General features: G+C 48.0%; 1 protein-coding gene across 1 annotated transcript in view; it reads left to right on the plus strand.

Annotated features, from left to right (window-relative positions):
• CCDC186 (coiled-coil domain containing 186) overlaps positions 1-16,805 on the plus strand; it is a 69,227-nt gene that overhangs the window by 31,351 nt on the left and 21,071 nt on the right. The window contains exons 4-11 of the mRNA XM_083149759.1: positions 6,478-6,606; positions 6,884-7,096; positions 8,573-8,692; positions 8,970-9,074; positions 10,307-10,405; positions 12,713-12,799; positions 15,391-15,533; positions 16,527-16,782. Coding sequence (XP_083005885.1) covers positions 6,478-6,606; positions 6,884-7,096; positions 8,573-8,692; positions 8,970-9,074; positions 10,307-10,405; positions 12,713-12,799; positions 15,391-15,533; positions 16,527-16,782 — 1,152 coding nt within the window. The remainder of the gene's footprint in view (positions 1-6,477; positions 6,607-6,883; positions 7,097-8,572; positions 8,693-8,969; positions 9,075-10,306; positions 10,406-12,712; positions 12,800-15,390; positions 15,534-16,526; positions 16,783-16,805) is intronic.

The following is a 16,805-nucleotide window of genomic DNA, read 5'->3' on the forward strand; positions in this document are numbered from 1 at the left end:
AGTCGGGGGCGACTTGTCCTAAGGACAAGTCGCCCTAGTGTATGGGGGCCTTTACAGTCTAGTCTGCAGTACAGTGCTGCTCTATTACAGTCTGTCCTGCAGCACAGTGCTGCTCTATTACAGTCTAGTCTGCAGTACAGTGCTGCTCTCTTACAGTCTGACCTGCAGTACAGTGCTGCTCTCTTACAGTCTAGTCTGCAGTACAGTGCTGCTCTCTTACAGTCTGACCTGCAGTACAGTGCTGCTCTCTTACAGTCTGTCCTGCAGTACAGTGCTGCTCTCTTACAGTCTGTCCTGCAGTACAGTGCTGCTCTCTTACAGTCTGACCTGCAGTACAGTGCTGCTCTCTTACAGTCTAGTCTGCAGTATAGTGCTGCTCTATTATAGTCTATTATGCAGTACAGTGCTGCTCTCTTACAGTCTATCCTGCAGTACAGTTCTGCTCTCTGTCTATACTGCAGTACAGTGCTGCTCTGTCTATTCTGCAGTAAAGTGCTGCTCTCTTACAGTCTATCCTGCAGTACAGTGCTGCTCTCTTACAGTCTAGGAAAAAAAACATTTGGTATCCCAATTGCACACTGAATGAAACATAACTACATAATAATCAGATAACACAGAGATCTTGGTTGCATATATCTGCAGATATAGGGCTAAGCCCCCAGGCCGTACGTCAAGGCATCTCTGTCACTGGGGGTCCCTAATACTGGGTATGGGTCTGGGGTGTGGGCCCCCAACATGCCTACACAGGCTGAGTACTCCAGGGCAGCACACAAATGAAAATTAGTAGGGGTTAATAAGAAGCACATAGGTGCTATGTAGGGAAGTGAAGGTGTGATTAAAATACAAAATATATACAATGTGATAGGAAAAAATAAGTGTTAATAAAGTGTTAAGGTGTGCTAACCTGGAGCAGACCAGCCATGCCAACATGAGGGGGACCACACTCCCAAACCCATCCCATTAGCAGTAACATATACGCCTGTGTCCCCCGCAGCGTCCCCAGCAGCGGGGGACACAGACGCTGTCCCCGCAGCGTTACCAGCAGCGGGGGACACAGACGCTGTCCCCGCAGCGTTACCAGCAGCGGGGGACACAGACGCTGTCCCCGCAGCGTCCCCAGCAGCGGGGGACACAGACGCTGTCCCCGCAGCGTTACCAGCAGCGGGGGACACAGACGCTGTCCCCGCAGCGTCCCCAGTCCCCCTGCTCCCACCTCTGTAGCCCCCCCCCCTGCTCCCCGGGTTTTTTACATGTGATAATTTGAGACGATTTATCACATGTAAAAAATGGCACAGCCGGGGAAGCTCAGGGGGAAGTCGGGGGCGACTTGTCCTAAGGACAAGTCGCCCTAGTGTATGGGGGCCTTTACAGTCTAGTCTGCAGTACAGTGCTGCTCTATTACAGTCTGTCCTGCAGCACAGTGCTGCTCTATTACAGTCTAGTCTGCAGTACAGTGCTGCTCTCTTACAGTCTGACCTGCAGTACAGTGCTGCTCTCTTACAGTCTAGTCTGCAGTACAGTGCTGCTCTCTTACAGTCTGACCTGCAGTACAGTGCTGCTCTCTTACAGTCTGTCCTGCAGTACAGTGCTGCTCTCTTACAGTCTGTCCTGCAGTACAGTGCTGCTCTCTTACAGTCTGACCTGCAGTACAGTGCTGCTCTCTTACAGTCTAGTCTGCAGTATAGTGCTGCTCTATTATAGTCTATTATGCAGTACAGTACTGCTCTCTTACAGTCTATCCTGCAGTACAGTTCTGCTCTCTGTCTATACTGCAGTACAGTGCTGCTCTGTCTATTCTGCAGTACAGTGCTGCTCTCTTACAGTCTATCCTGCAGTACAGTGCTGCTCTCTTACAGTCTAGGAAAAAAACATTTGGTATCCCAATTGCACACTGAATGAAACATAACTACATAATAATCAGATAACACAGAGATCTTGGTTGCATATATCTGCAGATATAGGGCTAAGCCCCCAGGCCGTACGTCAAGGCATCTCTGTCACTGGGGGTCCCTAATACTGGGTATGGGTCTGGGGTGTGGGCCCCCAACATGCCTACACAGGCTGAGTACTCCAGGGCAGCACACAAATGAAAATTAGTAGGGGTTAATAAGAAGCACATAGGTGCTATGTAGGGAAGTGAAGGTGTGATTAAAATACAAAATATATACAATGTGATAGGAAAAACTAAGTGTTAAGGTGTGCTAACCTGGAGCAGACCAGCCATGCCAACATGAGGGGGACCACACTCCCAAACCCATCCCATTAGCAGTAACATATATGTCTGGGCTTAATAGCCCAGTATAAGGCCACATGATAATGGCATATAACATCTGAGAGCCAGCTTACCTGGAGCTACCCCTGGCTTCTCCAATGGCACTCAGGTGTCAGCAATCCCTCCTAATCCTAACACTTTTGTTGGTAAGCTGCTCAATCAGAGGTGTGTCACTCAGGTGCCAAAAGGGAGGGGCAATTCTGGCTAGGAAAAAACATTTGGTATCCCAATTGCACACTGAGTGAAACATAACTACATAATAATCAGATACCACAGAGATTTTGGTTGCGTATATCTGCAGATATAAGAATTGCCCCTCCCTTTTGGCACCTGAGTGACGCACCTCTGATTGAGCAGCTTACCAACAAAAGTGTTGTGCAGTTGAGAGGCATAGATGGGTCAGCATTAGGAGGGATTGCTGACACCTGAGTGCCATTGGAGAAGCCAGGGGTATCTCCAGGTAAGCTGGCTCTCAGACGTTATACGCCATTATCATGTGGCCTTACACTGGGCTATTAAGCCCAGACATATATGTTATATCTTATGGGATGGGTTTGGGAGTGTGGTCCCCCTCATGTTGGCATGGCTGGTCTGCTCCAGGTTAGCACACCCTAACACTTTATTAACACTTATTTTTTTCCTATCACATTGTATATATTTTGAATTTTAATCACACCTTCACTTCCCTACATAGCACCTATGTGCTTCTTATTAACCCCTACTAATTTTCATTTGTGTGCTGCCCTGGAGTACTCAGCCTGTGTCGGCATGTTGGGGGCCCACACCCCAGACCCATACCCAGTATTAGGGACCCCCAGTGACAGAGATGCCTTAACGTACGGCCTGGGGGCTTAGCCCTATATCTGCAGATATATGCAACCAAGATCTCTGTGTTATCTGATTATTATGTAGTTATGTTTCACTCAGTGTGCAATTGGGCTACCAAATGTTTTTTCCTAGACAGAATTAGCCCTCCCTTTTGGCACCTGAGTGACACACCTCTGATTGAGCAGCTTACCAACAAAAGTGTTGTGTCTCTTACAGTCTAGTCTGCAGTACAGTGCTGCTCTCTGTCTATTCTGCAGTACAGTGCCGCTCTCTTACATTCTATTCTGCAGTACAGTGCTGCTCTCTGTCTATTCTGCAGTACAGTGCTGCTCTCTTACAGTCTATTCTGCAGTACAGTGCCGCTCTCTTACATTCTATTCTGCAGTACAGTGCTGCTCTCTTACAGTCTATTCTGCAGTACAGTGCTGCTCTCTTACAGTCTATTCCGCAGTACAGTGCCGCTCTTACAGTCTATTCCGCAGTACAGTGCCGCTCTTACAGTCTATTCCGCAGTACAGTGCTGCTCTTACAGTCTATTCCGCAGTACAGTGCCGCTCTCTGCAGTCTATTCCTCAGTACAGTGCCTCTCTTTTACAGTCTGTCCTGCAGTACATTGCCACTCTCTTACAGTCTATTCTGCAGTATAATGCTGCTCTCTTACAGTGTATTCTGCAGTACAGTGCTGCTCTTACGGTCTATTCTGCAGTACAGTGCGGCTCTTCCAGTCTATTCTGCAGTACAGTGCCGCTCTCTTACAGTCTATTCTGCAGTACAGTGCTGCTCTTAGTGTATTCTGCAGTACAGTGCTGCTCTTTCAGTCTATTCTGCAGTACAGTGCTGCTCTTTCAGTCTATTCTGCAGTACAGTGCTGCTCTTACAGTGTATTCTGCAGTACAGTGCTGCTCTTACAGTGTATTCTGCAGTACAGTGCTGCTTTTACAGTGTATTCTGCAGTACAGTACTGCTCTTACAGTGTATTCTGCATTACAGTGCCGCTCTTATGCCCCCCCCCATACACGGTCCGTTTTTTCAGTCTGTTCTGTACTTTTAAAGTACACATCGGATCGCATCCCTAGTGCATGCACTGCGATCCGATACGATGTGTACCTAGTACAAAAAGTATGTGCAGCACATACTTTTTGTACCGTACTATGTGATGCGCGGGAGCACGCAACTCAAAGTACAAAACGGAGCGGACGCAACGAGCGTCTATGGGCTCCTTTAGTCTATTCTGCAGTACAGTGCCGCTCTCTTACAGTCTATTCTGCAGTACAGTGCTGCTCTTACAGTCTATTCTGCAGTAAAGTGCCGCTCTTACAGTCTATTCTGCAGTACAGTGCCGCTCTTACAGTCTATTCTGCAGTACAGTGCCGCTCTCTTACAGTCTATTCTGCAGTACAGTGCTGCTTTTACAGTCTATTGTGCTGCTCTCTTGCGGCCCCATTTATCAAGTAATATTTGTGGCTAAATCTCCTCCAAAAACACCCATTTTTGGGGGTTAGCTGCAAATATTAAGTATCACCCCAATGTATCAAAGGGGGACCGCAGCAGGAATCTCCAAACCCTGCTGCGATCCCCCTGCATCACCGCCAGCCGCATCCCCCATAGGTTTTCAGAACCAGTAGTATTGGACCCTCCATTGCTGTTGGACCCACCTGCTGACCACCTGGTCCCCCAAAGTTTGGATGTCTTTGGCTGAATCAAACATGGATTCAAATTGCTCAGAGGTTGTAGTCCTGCCCAAGCCATCTAATTGGGACTCCCTCATATAGCTCCCAGGAATAAAACGCTGTGTATACTCCATCGTAAAGTGGTAAAGCTGTGACTGTGGACAGTGCAGGTTATACACCAATTCTGCATTACAGTTATTATTGACCCCTAACTTGGGGTCAATTCACTAATTCAACAGTCTGGTTGTATCTGATGCTGTTTTTTATTGGGTTATACAAGATGCTTTATTAAAACTTGCATTTTAAATTGATTCACCCGTTCTTCTCATTTATAGCGCTGCTTTTCACTTTGTTTTACTCTATATTGTTAATGGGAGACTGACCATCTCCCAATCAGCAGCTGCTGTTACGGTGGCAACACATGAGATAAGCGCTCTCTTGTTCTTGTACTTAGAACGTTTGTATCCTATCTTCTTTCCATGTTTACAGATCTTAATGTCCCGCATATGGGGTTATACATGTTTTCTGGTCTAGCCCGCTGTCCTAGCTACACATACACAATGTAACCAGCAAGGACAGGTAGGAATTTCCTCCTGCTGACATCACCAGTCCTATATATAGGTGAGGTATTCATGTCTCCGACACACCTCCTACTGTTATGTGTTAATCATTTCCCAGAAACTACAAAGCTCAGAGCACAGATCAAAGTCACCATAGTCCTGTCATTCTGTCTGGTAGCCAGAGGTACAGGGCCCGGCACTGGCCCTCAGAGAAGGGGACGCTGGGAAGGGCACTAGGGACAGGTTCACATCTAGGTCATAATGCTAATTCTTCCCGTGTATGGATGGATTTTGAAAATAAATCCTATATATAGCTTCGGACAAAACCAGAGGTATCCGCAAGTAACAACAATTACTCAGGGAATATCATCTTGAAATTCAATAGGGGTAGGAAAAATGAAGATGAAATTGGAAACACTAAAGGCACCCCTATACTTGTCTGATTTGGCCTCTAATCACCCGATTGTGACGGATCGGGCTGAGAAATCGGGTAAAAAGTGGCCAAATCGGAGGCGTTTGACATCCAATCTGATGTGTGTTCCCGGGATAATTCCAGGGGGTTTAAAGGGCATCTTATGCGACTTGTCCCCTCTGAGACGTCTCCTAGTGTACGGGGAGGGGGGGGGGGGGGGGGGACTTGAGAGGAGAGGGGAGAAAGAGGGGGATTGTAAAAGAAGGTAAGAAAGGTATGGGAAGCAGCAAATTTATTTTAATTTTGTGACGGCAATTGAATCCCCCCCTCAGAGTATGTTGTAACTCCTGCTTCACGCACAGCAGCTATGGACATAGCATCCATCCTAGTATATGCAGGGCGGTTGCCGGACGCGTTCCCGACTCTCGGTACCCTATACCACACCCTGCAGGGCAGCCTCCACCGCTGTGTCTGGTTTGTACAACAGAACTTTACATAACGACGTGATCGTAACTAGTTTTCCGGGTACCGCGCCTCTGTTCCTGGCTCCGTACCCCAGTAAGAGCTGTAACCACATTGCAATCCGTGTACTATTACATGGTGGATATCACTACGACATGGGCACAGGTTCCTCCATGCATGTGGCTGCTTTTCCTGAGGACACGTTGCTCTGTCCACGTCAGCTGATGGGTTTGTGTTTGCGGTCACTGTAACCTTTTCCCCTCATTCTTCCAGCTGGAGGCAAGAATTGAAGAATTCCATCGAGAGATCAAAGTGTTAAAAGAGAAACTGGTCGCCCAAGATGCATCAGCCAAATACACCATCCAGCAGCTCCACAGGGAGATGTCCAGCAGGACGGAGCAGGTAATGGGACTTACCTTCTGCATGGCAATAAAACGCCATGTGTAGGGCGCAGAAGTGACAGTTGTGGGTGTTAGGGTTAGGTTATTGATAAGGGATTGCGCATTCTGTTGTCCCTTGGGTTTATATATATAATGATATAGTACAGAGAGGGTGTATCGCCCATCATGAGATAGAATGGTCAATAGCTGAAGGTGCTGCGTTCTATAGTGTGACGGAGTATTTACTGTACGGAGACCAGGTGCAGTATATCGCTGATACATTGTGACACTTATTTTAGGCAAATAAGAAGTGCGAGGAGGCGCGCCAGGAGAAGGAGACGATGGTCATGAAGTACGTGAGAGGGGAGAAGGAGTCTCTGGACCTTCGGAAGGAGAAGGAAGTTCTGGAGCGGAAGCTGAGAGAGGCCAATAAGGAGATCGAGAAGAATAACACAAGGATCAAACTCCTAACTCAGGAAAAGGGACGATTACATCATCTCTATGAGACCAAGGTGAGCATCGGTTACACCGACACGCAGACTGGCGTCTGCACTGATACGCTGACACGCAAACTGGTGTCTGCACTGATACGCCGACACGCAAACTGGTGTCTGCACTGATACGCCGACACGCAAACTGGTGTCTGCACTGATACGCCGACACGCAAACTGGTGTCTGCACTGATACGCCGACACACAGACTTCGGGGTGGCGTGGATAGTGGGTAGGGGGCCTAAAACATCATTGTATGTCATAGAATGATATTATGGTATAGCTCTGGGGTAGCCAACCCTAGTCCTCGAGAGCTACCAACAGTGCATGTTTTGCAGGTCTCCTCACAGAATCACAAGTGAGCTAATTAGCTCCAACTGTGGATCTTTTAAAATGTGTCAGTGATTAATGAGTGCAGCTGTGCAGCAGCTATGTTGTCTGGAAAATGTGAACTGTTGGTAGCTCTCGAGGGCTAGGGTTGGCTACCACTGGTATAGCTAATGTAATGGCATCGCACACCCTATAAAATCGCATGCGATTTTGCGGGAGGTGCGATGAGAAAACAGTAAATAAATTACATAGGAAAATCGCATCACATGGCCCTTAAAATGGCCGATGCGATGCGATTTTCCTACGCAGAATAGCCCACTAAGCAAATTGCTTAGTGGGGGCCGTGATAATACACAAGTACCGGATTCTTTTATTGTCAGATGTGGAATCATTGAGGCTCCTTATGTGTTGTCTCTTATTGGGTTCTCGATTTTTAATTTAGTTGTACAGCTCTAAAGGTCTCCATACGGGATGCAGTGTAAATCCCAGCGGTCGGGATCCTGGCGTTCAGAATCCTGATCGCCGAAATGTCGACACATTCTCCCTCCTGGGGTGTCCACGACACCCCCGGAGGGAGAATAAGTTAGTGTGCCGAACGTAGGTAGGCACCGGGCCCACTGCGTGGCGAGCGCAGCAAGCCCGCAAGGGGGGGCGATCCACGTCCCCTCCCTTGTCGGGATTCCAGCGTCGAGATTCTGAACGCCGGGATCCCGACCGCGGGGTTTTAATACTGAATCCCTCCATACACGCTGTAATAGCAGCATGCATTATCAGGCGGATCGCATCCCCAAGCATGCAGTACAAAAAGTATGTTTAGCACATACTTTTTGTACTGTGCAATGCGATGCCGCCGGAGCGCACATCGCATCTTGTCGCATCGCACGCTGCTATCGTAGCATGTATGGGGACCTTAACCATTGTTATTACATTTAACATTTAAAAACTGGTGAGAACATAATGCACCCCCGCATTGTATGGTGTAACCGGTACAGGAGGCTGTATAATAATACTGAACATTTATACCGTATTGGTATAACATTTACTGGGAAGAAATAAATCGGACCGCTGGTACTAAGTTACGTTGGGTACGTGGCATACTGCCTCTTAGCTGTTATTACCTGGTCCGTCCTAATCATACCGAGGTCGGGATTTTCTCATTGCATATAGGAAAATGAAAGTGGCCGGCAGAACCGCGAAATTGAGAGACTTAAAGAAGCTGTCAACTCCGTCGCCATCAAGGAAAAGTGGGCCCAAAACAAACTGAAAACAGAGCTCGAGTCACACAAGGTCAGTGGGAAGATTGCTGTGTGTGTGTATGTATGTATGTATATGTGTATATGTATGTGTGTGTGTGTATACAGTATATTAGGAAATGGGGGGTGGGACACATTTTACAGTGTATATACCCATTGGGTATATACCAAACTTAGAAGGGGTGTATATCATTGTAGAGCACTTTGCAGAGAAGGATTAGTCACGTGTAGAAATCACTGATGTTTTTTGTGTTATTTTATTTTTAGAAAGATTTTCATTGTTACTTTTTTATTTTTTCCTTCATCCACAGGAAACCAAAGAGAAACTGCGCGACACAACAGCCAAACTGAACCAGGCTAAGGAGGAATCTGACCAGATCCGCAGGAACTGTCAGGAGATGATTAAAACATATCAGGTACAAGCTGCCTCCACTCTCCACACACTTCCCTGTATCTTCCTCCTTTATGTCCCTCCCACACTGCCCCCTGTGTCTTCCTTCAGTATGGCTGCTACCATGTGCCCCTCCCACACTACCAGTGTCTTCCTTCTGTATGGCTGGTTCTGTGTGCCACTCCCACTCTGCCCCCTATGTCTTCCCTTCTGTATGGCTGGTACCATGTGCCACTCCCACTCTGCCCCCTATGTATTCCTTCTGTATGGCTGATACCATGTGCCTCTCCCACACTGCCAACTGTGTCTCCTTCTGTATGGCTGGTACCATGTGCCCCTCCCACACTGCCCACTGTGTCTCCTTCTGTATGGCTGGTACCATGTGCCCCTCCCACACTGCCCACTGTGTCTCCTTCTGTATGGCTGATACCATGTGCCCCTCCCACACTGCCCCCTGTGTATTCCTTCTGTATGGCTGATACCATGTGCCCCTCCCACACTGCCCACTGTGTCTCCTTCTGTATGGCTGGTACCATATGCCCCTCCCACACTGCCCCCTGTGTCTTCCTTCTGTATGGCTGGTTCTGTGTACCCCGCCCACACTGCCCCCTGTGTCTTCCTTCTGTATGGCTGGTACCATGTGCCCCTCCCACACTGCCCCCGGTGTCTTCCTTCTGTATGGCTGGTACCATGTGCCCCTCCCACACTGCCCCCTGTGTCTTCTATCTTTATGGCTGATACCATGTGCCCCTCCCACACTCTCCCCTATGTCTTCCCTTCTGTATGGCTGATACCATGTGCCAATCCCACTCTGCCCCCTTTGTCTTCCCTTCTGTATGGCTGATACCATGTGCCCCTCCCACACTCCCCCCTATGTCTTCCCTTCTGTATGGCTGGTACCATATGCCCCTCCCACACTGCCCCCTGTGTCTTCCATCTTTATGACTGGCACATTGTTCCCCTCTTTCTTCCTCCTTTATGATTGCTTGATTTGGGTTTGGGGTTGACTCTCTGTTTTTACGACCTGGTAGTGATTTCAGCTGTGTGATCAGTCCTATTCCAGCCTCCGATCCTGACTACATGCCAGTCCTATTCCAGCCTCCTGCATCTCTGCCATCAGATCTTTGGCAGTGGGCATTGGGAAAGTCTGTAGGCTTTTGTTATGCAGCTGAATAATGCCGGAGATAAAGGCTTACAATAGATCTATAGTTATAGACGTAGTTGCTGAATATCACACAACATAACTTTCCTCACCAGGAGTCAGAAGAAATAAAATCTAATGAACTGGATGCCAAGCTCCGCGTCACCAAGGTAGAACTAGAGAAGCAGAAGCAGGAGAAGACGGACCATCTAGAGGTAAATATATTCTGTGTTCGTACCACGTCCAGCCTGTCGCTGATACGGAGCCACCAGGCTGTACAGTAATTCCATAACCAGGCTGTACAGTGATTCCATAACCAGGCTGTACGGTAATTCCATAACCAGGCTGTACAGTAATTCCATAACCAGGCTGTACAGTGATTCCATAACCAGGCTGTACAGTAATTCCATAACCAGGCTGTACAGTGATTCCATAACCAGGCTGTACGGTAATTCCATAACCAGGCTGTACAGTGATTCCATAACCAGGCTGTACGGTAATTCCATAACCAGGCTGTACAGTAATTCCATAACCAGGCTGTACAGTGATTCCATAACCAGGCTGTACAGTAATTCCATAACCAGGCTGTACAGTGATTCCATAACCAGGCTGTACGGTAATTCCATAACCAGGCTGTACAGTGATTCCATAACCAGGCTGTACAGTAATTCCATAGCCAGGCTGTACAGTAATTCCATAACCAGGCTGTACAGTGATTCCATAACCAGGCTGTCCGGTGATTCCATAACCAGGCTGTACAGTGATTCCATAACCAGGCTGTACAGTGATTCCATAACCAGGCTGTACAGTGATTCCATAACCAGGCTGTACAGTGATTCCATAACCAGGCTGTCCGGTGATTCCATAACCAGGCTGTACAGTGATTCCATAACCAGGCTGTACAGTAATTCCATAACCAGGCTGTACAGTGATTCCATAACCAGGCTGTACGGTAATTCCATAACCAGGCTGTACAGTGATTCCATAACCAGGCTGTACGGTAATTCCATAACCAGGCTGTCCAGTGATTCCATAACCAGGCTGTACAGTGATTCCATAACCAGGCTGTACAGTGATTCCATAACCAGGCTGTACAGTGATTCCATAACCAGGCTGTACAGTGATTCCATAACCAGGCTGTACAGTAATTCCATAACCAGGCTGTACAGTGATTCCATAACCAGGCTGTACAGTGATTCCATAACCAGGCTGTACAGTGATTCCATAACCAGGCTGTACAGTATCTCCATAACCAGGCTGTACAGTGATTCCATAACCAGGCTGTACAGTAATTCCATAACCAGGCTGTACAGTGATTCCATAACCAGGCTGTACAGTGATTCCATAACCAGGCTGTACAGTGATTCCATAACCAGGCTGTACAGTAATTCCATAACCAGGCTGTACAGTAATTCCATAACCAGGCTGTACAGTAATTCCATAACCAGGCTGTACAGTGATTCCATAACCAGGCTGTACAGTGATTCCATAACCAGGCTGTCCAGTGATTCCATAACCAGGCTGTCCAGTGATTCCATAACCAGGCTGTACAGTAATTCCATAACCAGGCTGTACGGTAATTCCATAACCAGGCTGTACGGTAATTCCATAACCAGGCTGTACGGTAATTCCATAACCAGGCTGTACGGTGATTCCATAACCAGGCTGTACGGTGATTCCATAACCAGGCTGTACGGTAATTCCATAACCAGGCTGTACGGTAATTCCATAACCAGGCTGTACGGTAATTCCATAACCAGGCTGTACGGTAATTCCATAACCAGGCTGTACAGTGATTCCATAACCAGGCTGTACAGTGATTCCATAACCAGGCTGTACAGTGATTCCATAACCAGGCTGTACGGTAATTCCATAACCAGGCTGTACGGTGATTCCATAACCAGGCTGTACGGTGATTCCATAACCAGGCTGTACGGTGATTCCATAACCAGGCTGTACGGTGATTCCATAACCAGGCTGTACGGTGATTCCATAACCAGGCTGTACGGTGATTCCATAACCAGGCTGTACAGTGATTCCATAACCAGGCTGTACAGTGATTCCATAACCAGGCTGTACGGTAATTCCATAACCAGGCTGTACGGTGATTCCATAACCAGGCTGTACGGTGATTCCATAACCAGGCTGTACAGTGATTCCATAACCAGGCTGTACAGTGATTCCATAACCAGGCTGTACAGTAATTCCATAACCAGGCTGTACAGTGATTCCATAACCAGGCTGTACAGTGATTCCATAACCAGGCTGTACAGTGATTCCATAACCAGGCTGTACAGTATCTCCATAACCAGGCTGTACAGTAATTCCATAACCAGGCTGTACAGTGATTCCATAACCAGGCTGTACGGTAATTCCATAACCAGGCTGTACAGTAATCCCATAACCAGGCTGTCCAGTAATTCCCTTCCTCTCTCTACATTCTGACCCTTCTGTTTGTGGCCTCCTGAAGGCTGCTCACGTGTTCACTAATTGTAGCCACATTTATTTCATTTGATCCTGAGGTTCATCAAGCTAAAATGAAGGAGCTGGGTGACCTTAAGAGAACATTTACGGAAGGTATGGATGAACTCCGGACACTCCGAACCAAGGTAACTGTCCGACATCACAAACGTGTCCTCTTCTCACGTGGCCGGTTCAAGCTTTGACGTTAGAAACAAATGATGATTAAAACCTGTATAGAAGATATGGAATGGAGACCTTAGGAAGCCACAGGCTGAGAGTTATATAGTGGGAGGAGCAGGGTCCCCAGCAGCACAGAATATATCAGGAGATGAGTGATGTGTCAGTGAGGACAGGGCTGCATGTGACAGGGCAGTGACATGACGTGAGGAGGGGAATAGAGGCAGCAGGAAGCCACAGGCTGAGAGTTATATAGTGGGAGGAGCAGGGTCCCCAGCAGCACAGAATATATCAGGAGATGAGTGATGTGTCAGTGAGGACAGGGCTGCATGTGACAGGGCAGTGACATGACGTGAGGAGGGGAATAGAGGCAGCAGGAAGCCACAGGCTGAGAGTTATATAGTGGGAGGAGCAGGGTCCCCAGCAGCACAGAGTATATCGGGGATGGTGACATGTCAGTGAGGACAGGGCTGCATGTGACAGGGGAAGTGACATGATGTGAGGAGGGGAATGGAGGCAGCAGGAAGCCACAGCCTGAGAGTTATATAGTGGGAGGAGCAGGGTCCCCAGCAGCACAGAGTATATCAGGAGATGAGTAATGTGTCAGTGAGGACAGGGCTGCATGTGACAGGGGCAGTGACATGATGTGAGGAGGGGAATGGAGGCAGCAGGAAGCCACAGCCTGAGAGTTATATAGTGGGAGGAGCAGGGACCCAGCAGCACAAAGTATATCAGGAGATGAGTGATGTGTCAGTGAGGACAGGGCTGCATGTGACAGGGGCAGTGGCATTATGTGAACAGGGAAATAGAGGCAGCAGGATGTGATATGAGTCTCCTGTCACACTGATATAGGAAGATATGAATGTGAAATTCACCACTAATTAGAATAAAGTTCCTTTATTTAACATGGTTTTAAATGTAGAACAGAACCCCTGTTTGCTATGTAATGTGTATGGGATGTTGGTGGAGCTGGTGGTGTCACTGTGTGCAGTGGTAGAGGTATAACGTGTGAGAATGGTGTAATATCTGGCTGCACTAGTGAAGTTACAGCATATTCTGATTCACTTTGTGGCGTAAATGAGGAAAGACCTGAATAGGAAATAATAGAATGTAATATGTATGTCACTGTAACACAATCTGTAGCCAGGGACAGACGGACATGTGTCATGACGGCCTATACAAGGCTTCCGGTGCTCCGGATCCTGGACACACTCGGAGTATAACGCTAAGCTTGCGCTCGTTATGTCATGGTCTGGCTGAAATAAAGAGCACAGTTGTAAAACCCAGTAATAGAACTCGTATTGCTTTGTGTAATGTTCTCCTCATCAGGCAGAAGGTTCTAAGTGCTCATGTGAGGGGAGTGATAGGGATCAGTGCTCATGTGAGGGGAGTGATAGGGATCAGTGCTCATGTGAGGGGAGTGATAGGGATCAGTAACCTGTGAGGGGAGTGATAGGGATCAGTGCTCATGTGAGGGGAGTGATAGGGATCAGTGCTCATGTGAGGGGAGTGATAGGGATCAGTGCTCATGTGAAGGGAGTGATAGGGATCAGTGCTCATGTGAGGGGAGTGATAGGGATCAGTGCTCATGTGAGGGGAGTGATAGGGATCAGTGCTCATGTGAGGGGAGTGATAGGGATCAGTGCTCATGTGAGGGGAGTGATAGGGATCAGTGTTCATGTGAGGGGAGTGATAGGGATCAGTGCTCATGTGAGGGGAGTGATAGGGATCAGTGCTCATGTGAGGGGAGTGATAGGGATCAGTGCTCATGTGAGGGGAGTGATAGGGATCAGTGCTCATGTGAGGGGAGTGATAGGGATCAGTGCTCATGTGAGGGGAGTGATAGGGATCAGTGCTCATAAACTCTTTCGCTCCTCCTATCCTATCCTGCCTACCCTACCCCTCCATCCGTTCCCATGCACTCCTATTGTTTTTCGTTCGTCCACCCACCTATTTTTAGTATGTTAACTCTTACGAGTAGGGTCCTCCTTTCTCACGTACTCACCCTACCTCTTTACCTCACCTGTGCTCCTGTCCTGTTCCTCCCTTCCTCTACTTCATCTTCAGTCTCCTCGACAATTTCGACACCTACTTCTGAACTGATGCTGATTTTAGTTCTACCAGCTATACCCCTATTTATGCTGTATTTTATCACTGCACCCTGTACGTTACCTTGTCATTTGTTTGCTATGTATGGCGCTGCTGACACTTTGTGGCGCCTTTATAAATAAACAAACTAATACTACTCATGTGAGGGGAGTGATAGGGATCAGTAACTTGTGAGGGAAGTAATAAGGATCAGTGCTCATGTGAGGGGAGTGATAGGGATCAGTCACCACCTGCACTAAAGGATGGGGCTGCTACATTCCTAATCAATAGTCTCTGTGCTTCCTGGATCACGGAGAAGTGTGTACCGGAGTCCCATGTAATGCTCAGTACAGCTGGTAGTTATAATGCATGTAATAATGCCGTTATATGGCTGAGAGCAACACAGTGGCCCATAACCCCCCCCCCCAGCGCCTGTAACACGTCTCTCATCCGCCCGTCCTCTGTCACTCAGGTAAAATGCCTGGAAGCCGAGCGCCTGAGGACGGAGGAGGAGCTATCCAAGTACAAAGAGCTGATTAACCGTCAGAAGATGGAGATTCAGAACCTGCAGGACAGAGTGAAAGTCATAGACCAGCAGGAGGAGCAGCATCAGAGGTACCGGGGTGCAGACGTACATGTTGCAGGGTTGGTGACCTCGGTTAGCATGCGAGGTGTAGTCACAGTGACCAGTCGACAGTTTGTCCCTGATACCCCCCCTTCTCCAAGAGCGGACCAACAACACCAAGGTTTTTCTCGGTCAAGTCGCTTCCCCTCTTAAGGTGGCCATACACCTCCAGATTTATCTTCAGATCTGGCTGGATGGAATAAAAATCTGGTAATTTCTGAGTGACAGTTTTTGGCAGTTCTCTAGACAAGCAAATGGTCAACTGTCATTTGCTCTCATCCATAACCATGTTTTTGTTCCAACCGGCCCCCAGTGAGCTGGCTGGTGCCTCAGAGCTAGTTCCCATGGAGCTGGGCCAGGTAAGTGGCCGCCAGGGGATCACACTAGTAGTGCTCATTCTAGCACCCTGCTCATTTTGACTGTCAATCTTCCCATTGTCAACCTAATGCTTGTGTCAACAATCCGACCCTGTCAACCTATTTCAGGTGTCGACCTAAGCCCTGTCAACATTCAGTGGTCAACCTAATGCATGTCGACGTTCAGGCAGTCGACCCTATGACCCATACCTGTACCATCATCCCCTCCTCACTTCTTGCAATGGTCCCTGCTTTATTCTTGGTTTGGTCACAATGTGTCACCTTAATTTAAATATTTGTACTTTCCTACTTTGTCTGTCTTGTGTCATTTTTAAATATTTCGCAGTTTTTATCATTGTTCAATAAAAGTCAAATTTTACATCTGATTAGGTGCACCCGAAGTATAGGACATTCATTTTAGTATTTTTTGCAATATCTCGCACTGTCCTATGGTTGCACGCCCCCCTGCAACCATAGGACATCACATATAAATTCCTGATTAAAACTAATCAATAAGGTGGGGTCCTCTAAAAACAAAAGTCTTGTGCGGCTGACATCCCTCTTCCTTTCTGACCGCATTGTAGTGTTACTCTGACCGCGTTACCCCCCCCCCCTCTCTCTCTCCAGGGACAGACAAGAAATTCAGAGCTTGCAGGATGAAGCGGGCAGTCTGACCTCCGTCATCTCTGACCTGCAGAGGGATATAGAAGGGAGCAGGACGCGGGAATCGGAGCTGTTGGGCTTTACAGAGAAGCTCACCAGTAAGAACGCCCAGATCCAGTCTGAGAACAACTCCTTACAGGCGCAGCTGGACAGACTGACTTACAGCGAGAGTGAGCTCCGCAGCCAGCTGGAGCAGCTCCAACACACCAACACCGAGCTGGTAGGGGCAGTCGCATCTCTTGT

This window comes from Crinia signifera, chromosome 6 (assembly GCF_055691185.1).
Source record: "Crinia signifera chromosome 6, ASM5569118v1, whole genome shotgun sequence".
In the NCBI taxonomy this organism is placed as follows: domain Eukaryota; kingdom Metazoa; phylum Chordata; class Amphibia; order Anura; family Myobatrachidae; genus Crinia; species Crinia signifera.